Here is an 8,734-nt window from a genome sequence, read left to right on the forward strand (position 1 = left end):
GGCGGGGGCAGAAGAGGTCATCAAATCAAATCCTCTAGAGCTGGAGTTACAGGTGCCTTGAGCTGCCCAGTATGGGTGTTAGGAAATGGGTCCCCTGGAAGAGAAGCAAGACTCTGCTCTTAATCAGTGAGTCATCTCCCTAGCTCTCCATCACAGTTCTTAAAATGAGCCCAGATGTTGGTTCTGAGCTTCCGGTTAGGCTAAATGAAAGGGAGCATATAGATTCTTAGAAACGAAATTCATGGTTTTCAGATAGAAATGCTCTGATTGATTTCTTGGATTTCTTTTTGGACTAGTTATAGACTCGAGAGGATTTTCTTGACTGGGTCAGTCGGAGACTTGGGAACCCAGTGAGTAACCATCTTAAAAATGAGATTTCTCACTACACCAGAGGCAAGTGTTGAGCGCCCCTTATAGTAACATGTGTGGGCAAACACTAACACGCAGCTCCAGAGAATGAAGTTCTGGAGTGCTTGTAGTACACTTATGTAAACTCTGTCTCCAGTGGGACTATCTTCATATCGCGACGAAACCAGAAATGACCTAAAGCTTCCAGAATCTCATTTCTCACCTACATTCCTAATAAAAATAAGAATTGAGTGGAGATGGAAAATAAATGGTCAGGATGCTATCCTCTGGAAAAGATGCAGAGCACAACTCTGCCCATGAAGAGCATCCCAGGATCTTTGGTGGTGAGCAGAAGAGAGACAGCTAAGGTTCATGCTATCTTCGGCAAGAACACCCTTAGCACAGGGGCTGATTTCCCTCTGATAACGTTGGGCAGATTGAGGCAGGAATGAGCCACACTAGCTGTGAACTCAACAGTAATCAGGCAGGGGGGGTGTTAACACGTCACAGAGTCTAAGTGAGTCTAGTAGAACCCAGCTCCACTTCTACCACCCTCAGTAGGACCATTCTCCTGTCTCAGTCTTGCTTCCGTTTTGCTCTCGTCTTGTTGAACAGGGACGGCACAATGAGTTGATATCGGATTATAATGTGGATTCAATGGACCATGTGTGTAAAAGGCCCAGGCACACAGCAGGCTCCCAACAAAGTAATAGGGCAGCCGCGGTGGCTTGGACATGCTTGGAGTGCATCCCCTCCAAAGGTTCCCATGCTGGGAGCTCAGCATTGAGAGGTAGGAGGTCTCAGGATGTGCAGTCTTGCAAAAGGTGAGTAGATCTCAGGGCAGCCACACTCAGAAGGGATTAATGTAATAGCTGTGGAAATGATCCCTGAAGGAACTGCCTGGGGCTGGGGTTGTTTGCACAAGACCTTCACACAAGATCAAGTCAGTCAAGATTCCACCAGGGACGGAGGAGAGGTTTACAAAGGCCCACCTCACCTGCCATCAATGGCTGTTGGTAGAGGGGAATCACTTTTTATCAGGGATAAAGCTCCTGGTAGGGTTCTCATGTTTCAGCAGGTGACCGTACACTCAGGTACACTAATTGGACTGAGTAACAGATAAAGACACAACTTTGGAGGTATGGGGGGGGTTGTCTGGGAGGAGCTGTGGGTGAGGGGTGGGCATTGTATACATACATACATACATACATACATACATACATACATGCATGCATATATTTCTCAAAGAATAAATGAAATGAATGAGGATGAATAGATGTAGCTCTGAGGGGATCCGATTAATTCTTGATGCAGACATAGCCAAACTTTTCACACTGTGCTATGATGCTGTCGCCTACAATCGTATTGGGTGGCAGTCATACCTATCCTGGGATGAACACTTCCCAGGGTCACAGATTAGAAACACCTGAAATCAAGCCCATTTTACACACTTAGTCTCTCCATGTGTGGCTCTTTTCCCCTTTTCTCCTGCCATGTGATGTCACCTTCCTCCTCCAACACAACTAAAGGCCCTCAGCAGAGGCTGGCCAGGTGGGACCACCCCTTCTCAGACCTTCCACCTCCAGTGCGGGGAGTCAAATAAACATCCTTCTTCATACATTGTCCCTCCTCTCATATTGTGTTATAGCAACACACGACAGACTGAGGAAGCCACAAAAGAAATCTCAGGTGAGTTTTCTTCCATCCTATTTTCTGTATGAAATCTGTTTCCAGTAATAACACTTGAGATATTTATTCTTTGAATGACAGTTTTCATAATCTCTCTCTCTCTCTCTCTCTCTCTCAGTACAAAGTTAGACTGTGTTCTTATTCCAATGTGGCCCTCCAAGTCACCTTCTGGTGCCATTTGTCTATTTAATGGTGGGGAGCAAATGTTTGCTCTGTCACCCACACCCAGAAACAGAGCTGGTAAAGCTGCCTGCTGCAGAACTCCTGAGGCAGCAGAGGGAAGCCAGTCGCGGGTCTCGGGAGACAGTATCAAAGGCAGAAGGAGTGTGGGGCTCTTGAAATGCAGTTGGAGACCATTGGTGTGTGTTCTACAGGATAAAACCCAGGCATCATCCAGGTCCCAGGGTCTGTTTTGACCTCATTGTTGGGGCTGCTCACACTCCTCCTTAGGGTCTCTCAGAGCCTCCTGTGACCAGAAGTGTCACACATGGGTGTCACTCTCAACCTAGTCATCTCCTTCTCACCCTTGAAAATTAGCTCTGATGCTTCCCCTCTCCCTGCTGTATGCATGCTTTCCACCCGTGAAGCAGAGTCAATATGGGTGTGTTCCCCGTCCCCCACACTGTATTCCAGGCTTGGAGAACTTGAAAATCAAATCTTACTCCCTCTGGATCTCTAGCATCAACCATGGTACTCTACACCCAGCAGCTGTAGATGGTGGTGTGTGAAAATGAGTAACTTAGGGGTCATAGGTGCCCGTTGGTAAGAGTGCTTCCTGCTCTTCCTGAGGACCTGAGTTCAGTTTCCACCGCTCACATTAGCCAGTTCATGACAGCCTGTCACTCCAGTTCCAGGGCATCTGATATCCTCCCCAGGTACACACAGACACACAGACACAGACACAGACACAGACACAGACACACACACACACACACACACACACACAAAATAAAAACAAAAAAATGAATCTGTTTTTAAAAGTCTGTGCCTTTGAGGCTTTGGGGTTCTGATCACTCCCCTGATTCTTTTCAAGGACCCAAGAGCTTGTGAGCAGAGCCTGAGGCTCACACGGTGACTCCGGTCCACCTTCCCCTCTCTCTGCCATCCACACTGGGCCTGGGTAGGGAGGGAAGCCCTTGTCTGAGGGTCCAGGCAGCTCTCTGCTCTCTCTCAAAGAGGAAGGGTTCCACACCTGATTGGGGCTGTGGAGTTCTCCAGTTTCCACCAGGCCTTGGGTGGGTTCAGGTAGCGGCACCACAGCTCCCAGTCGAAGCCTTGGGCGGCCAGTGGGTACTCTTCTATCTCAAAGTTGTCATATTTGATGTTATCGAAAGACGGCGAGATGATCCGTTTCCGGTTTTCCTTGATGCGCGTGAGGACTGGCTCCGCCCTGAGCAGGAAGGAAGAGGAGAGCTATTACTGCCGCCAAGGTGGGCAGAGGACAGAGGAGCAGCTCACCATGGTCACTTGCCAACAGCAAGAGGAAGGAACTGCTGCTCCCCAAAGATAGAGAGGAGTGGTTTCTGCATCCCCAGGGGTTGATGTCCCCTGCTAAGTAAGGACTTCGGAGTGGGCAAGAAGCCCAGTGGACCCTTCAGTATAACCAGGGCTGAACTGAGAGATTCTCACTTAGCCTGTATGATTATTTCCCCCCCTCACCCCTACAACAAAAATCAAGATAAAAAGAAGTAAATATATATATATATATATATATAGAAGGAATAGAGTTGAGACTTTAGAGGAAACTTTTAACCTGGGTTTTGATTTTGCTTGAACCAACCTGAAGGAAGAGGCAGGAGGTGTGGGCGAAGTTACATTCTCCTTTGCCTCAGGAGGAGTGGGCATCCAGGCCTCCCCCCAGGGACTGGCATGCCCCTCTGGGTAGCAGGAGAATAATGTGTTTGCCGACAGGAATGATAAGCTTCTCATTAATAATATATTCTGTGCATAATTGTTTATTCAAATCAGCTTGAAATAGTAAGTGTCCCTCTCCTTGGCCGGCCATAAATCCAGTGGAAATGCTTTTTAAATAGTCACAAATAGCACACAGGGACTTCAAGAATAAAAAATGACTTGCTGCAACCTAAGGAGTTTAGGCCTGTGATGCCGCGTCCCTCCCAGGCTGCCTGTAGGCCCTGCCACTCCTTGCTGCCAGCGTGCCCTCCTCACCCTGCTCCCCCAAGACAGAGGAGCAGGACCTAGGCAGGCAGTGGCACCATGGAGACAGGAAGGGGAGTGGAGACACCGAGGCCACCAAGCACTTGAGGAAAGAGGGCAGGAGATACATATCCCAGCTACAAGTCAGCCTTAGCATCTGCCTCCATGTCCAGACAGAGCTACACATAGTGAGCAACACCATACATTCATAGCCCTGCAGGAAGCCAATATCATCTGTCCTGTGAGGGTTCAGTAGCAGCCACAGAGGCCACTTGTCAGCTCTCATGCTTACCCCATCTGGCACCTAGCCAGCCTGACTTCACAAAGGAAGACTGAATACGACTTAGTTTTGCTGGGATGGAGGTTCCAAGGGCATTTGAGGATGCAGGGAGCCACCTCTACCCACCTCTGCCCATTTGGTCCTGCTCTGTCTGTGAAGTAAGGCATCTGTGTTGTATCTGCTCCAACTCTGTTGTTTGCAACTCTGAAGTCCCATGCTCGGCTAGACAGAAACACTCTGCTTTTTTTGTTGTGGTTAAGTTTAATTTATTTCTGTTTTATGTGTCTGAGTGTTTGGTCTGCATGCATGAATGTGCATGACTTGCATGCAGTACCTGACAGTGCCAGAAGAGGGCAATGGGTCTCCTGGAACTGGAGTTACGGATGGGCATCAGCTGCCATGTGGGTGCTGGAAACTAACAGGAAGGGAATATGGGTTCCTTGCAAGAGCAGCCAGTGCTCTTAACCACTGAGCCATCTCTCTGCTTTGCCTTTTGTATATGCTTGTCTTCCTGATCGGTGTTGTGGAATATTAGTTTAAGATGTGTTACATTCATTTATGCTGCAGAATATTTGCTTAATGATGCAAAGATGTGCTATATTCTTTTATGTTGTATTTGTTTAATTCTATAAAGCTGTATTACTCTGTCTACCTAAAACACCTGATTAGTCTAATAAAGAGCTGAATGGCCAAAGGCTAGGCAGGAGAAAGGATAGGTGGGGCTGGCATGCAGAGAGAATAAATAGGAGAAATCTAGGAAAGAAAGCAAGGAACAAGAAAAGGAGAAAGAGAGGAGAATTCCAGGGGCCAGCCACACAGCCACCCAGCTAGCAACAAAATAAGAAGGAAAGAAAGATATATAGAATAAAGAAAGGTAAAAAGTCCAGAGACAAAATACAGTTAAAGAAAAATGGGATAATTTAAATGTAAAAAGCTGCTAGAAACCAGCCAAGCTAAGGCCGGGCATTCATAAGTAAGAACAAGTCTCTGTGTATTTATTTGCGAGCTGGGTGGCAAGTTAGATTGGGTGTTCCCACACCCTTCAAGTGCTGACCCCTGACTCTTTGCTCTGCCTGAGGCTGAGACTTATTACAAGATTTGGCCCATTCACACACCCATACCTCAGCTGTCCCCACAACCCTCTTCTAATCTTCTAGCCCATAACTGAGCTCCCAGAATGCACTGCACTTCTGAGTCAGACCCACCAGGTCACACTGGGACCCCTCCTGTCCCTGAAGCACTTACCAGCCCACATTGAACTCCACGTGGGCATCAAACAGGGCTACCACAGGGGCCGTGGCTGCCCTCCAGCCGCTGACCCTGGAGCGGATGAGGCCTTCCTGCTTGCTGTGGCGCACAACTTTGATGAAGCCTGGCTTCTGGCCATTCACCTTGTCCACGTATTCCGTCAGCTTCTCTTTGAGCTCCTCTGTGGGTGAGAAGGAACTGAGTAAGAGCCAAAGTTGAAACAACCAAAAGAGTCACAGTACTGAGGTGAAACGCCGCCCCTTCCCAGGAGGCAAGCGCACCCCCTGTTGCACCCACTCCAGGTTTTCACTAGCTCCCAGTGGTGGCCAGCATAGCTTAACTTGGAGGGGAAACAGGAAGATGGCATTTGTTTAGCTTCAGGATCGGACATTTATCAAGAACCCACACACGTTGTCTAGTTCATCACAGCAAGGCGACTGGAAGGTGGGGCTCACACAGCACATGAGTGTCGGAGGCAGGTTCACACTATGGATTTGACGGGCCTGTACCATCAAAATTTGGAATAGGATCCAAAGTGTTCCCTAAAGGCTCACGTGTTTGAATGCTTAGTCCTCAGCTGGCGGCACAGTTCTGGGGACCGTTTGGGAGATCCCACAAAGCTACCTTTGTCTACCCCTGCCCACTCAGTGCTGCCCTGTCTGTGAGGGAGGGCAATCATCTCTGCAGCCCCCAGGTAGTGGAGCCCTGTCCTTGGCTAGGCAGGAACTTGCTGCTCTGCCTTTATCCCAGCCACGTGTCTCCCACAAAGCTGCTAGCTAGGGCCACACCTGGGATATCACGTCTTTTAGGTGTTGATCCTTCATGGTCCTGTACCGCTGGAGACTTGGCTCTATTGCAAGGGTCACCTACACAGCTGTATCCAGAATCCTCTCTCCTCCTTCCGGCCCATAACTGAGAAACCAAACTGCATTGCATCTCTGGGCTGAAAGTCCTGGATCACATCGGAGCTCCTTCTTTCCCCGAGTCACTCACCAGCCCACAGTGAATAACACACGGAGGACATGAACCACCGGGGGCTGGGACCTAGCTAGAAGAAGCACATTACTGTTGGGGGTGGGGGTGGGGCGGGGAATCTGTAGTCCCAGCAGCCAGCATGTTATAACAAGACACCTCATGTGCTGGGGACAATAATTTCAAAGGACTGCCTCTTGCCAAACCATGAGTGGAAGCAAACTTCTCTCCCCTTAAATTGCTTCTTGTCATGTATTTGGTCAGAGCAGCGAGAAAATAGACCAGGCTTCTTCTGCGCTCAGTTGCTTCCTCCTGCCCATCCCCCTCTATTGCTCCTCCTGCCAGCCAGAGGTGCCCCAGTGGCTGATACCTTAACTTGTACTCTGCCTCCATCGTGTTTCTGGGAGGCCAATGGCAAGCATTGAGCTGTGGAGACAAGGGGGTCAGTGGGCTGCTACCCATTGTAACTGGGCCTGGCTTGGTATGTACCATGCTGTTTCTATACCTCCATGATGGGAGTTCTCAGCCTGGGAGGATATAGCAGCCAAGATCATTATACTTCCCTAGCAGAGGAAGCAAGAACCCAGGACTCCTCACAGTCTGTTGAGGAGGATTCATTTTGAGCCAACCACCTATCACCAGGGGTGAATCTAACAAGGGCACAATGAGTCATGGGCAGTTCTGTATTCCATGTTGACACAAGGAATGTGTATGTACTCGATGTAAATACCTTAGCTCGTACACACCAAGAATGATGTTCTAAAACACTGATGAGGGGGTTACCACCAAAGGGTCCCCCCAGGAGTTCCTCCTCCCTAAGGTGAGTTCATGCACTCCCTTGTCTATCTCAGGCAAGCTCCAGCTTTCTCTTTCTGGCTGGCCAGAAGCAGAAGCTAGCCTCCCAGAGGATGAGTGATCCAGACAGGCAGGCAAGCCATCGCAGATCCTCCGACCCCAGTGAAGAGATGCAAAGGTCAGAAAGAGCCAGACGAATCCATGGCATCATGCAGAGCAGACATAAGCTCACTGACAAGCTGCCTGGAGACCCACGCCCTGACTGCAGGATTCTATGCCAAGCGGCATTGGATGTTTGAAGCCGGTGACTTCTCGGATTGTCTTTAGACAAAGCAGGGTGAGCCATAAGACGGGGGCACAGACATATGTCAGACACAGAAGGGTCAGCTGAGAAGGTACGGCAAGTGGGACAGATTCTGTTTTGCTAAAAGTTCTAGTTCCATTATAACCGGTCACCAGGGAGCCAGACAAAGGCTGCCGATGGGCAAGTCTGCCTGAAGCCAGCTGAATTCTAATCGTGCTCAGATTCAAAGGTGTGTCAGTCACTGCCAATGCAGGCACGGAGAAAGAGGGTTAGAAGGTAAGGCGTGGGGGTAAAGAGTAGGAGGGGGAGACAGGGAGGGTGGGGTAGGAGAAGAAAAGGGCATTGAGATGCTTAAAATATTCCAGAAGATGGAGGATTCTGGTCCAGTCACCTAACTCAGCTTCCATGCTTTCCTCCAACCTCTGTCAACTGTTAAGTATTAGATACCTCAAAGGCACTTCCATGTTCTCAGAAAATGTCTCCAAAATGTTGCCTGTGAGATATACATTATATATATATATTAATATTTTATAAATTAATGTATATTATATACCTTGCTAAATATTTTATATATTAAAAGTATTTCTCAGAACTTGCTGTGAAATAGAAAATATTCTCTTTCACCTTATAACTAAATACAAGCACATAACAGATCACCCCTGCCTTTAGCTAAGGCTGCCGGGAAGCTTGGGGATAGATATAATGACTAATCATTATAGCTTGAGCCACATTTTTGCTTCGCTATCTAACTCAAGACTTTGATTTTTAAAATTCTAATCTGAAAGATTAAAACCATCTTTAACTTTTCCCCTATGTAAACTATATGAAAAAAGTGTGAAATGTGTGGGTTGTTTATTTGTTCGGGGGATCTGTACTGAGGATTAAATCTAAAACCTCATACATGCTAAGCAAGCAATCTAGCACACAACTACAGCGCTCTC

The 8,734-nt window shown here is 48.1% G+C and overlaps 1 protein-coding gene across 1 annotated transcript in view; it reads right to left on the bottom strand.

Annotated features, from left to right (window-relative positions):
• Positions 1–8,734, bottom strand: part of Galnt18 (polypeptide N-acetylgalactosaminyltransferase 18) — a 310,242-nt gene that overhangs the window by 82,189 nt on the left and 219,319 nt on the right. Inside the window, exons 4-5 of the mRNA XM_013347654.2 lie at positions 5,720–5,903; positions 3,230–3,427 (exon numbers count right to left, since the gene is read on the bottom strand). Of these exons, the coding sequence (XP_013203108.2) occupies positions 3,230–3,427; positions 5,720–5,903 (382 nt within the window). The remainder of the gene's footprint in view (positions 1–3,229; positions 3,428–5,719; positions 5,904–8,734) is intronic.

This window comes from Microtus ochrogaster, chromosome 8, assembly GCF_000317375.1.
Source record: "Microtus ochrogaster isolate Prairie Vole_2 chromosome 8, MicOch1.0, whole genome shotgun sequence".
Classification (NCBI taxonomy): Eukaryota; Metazoa; Chordata; class Mammalia; order Rodentia; family Cricetidae; genus Microtus; species Microtus ochrogaster.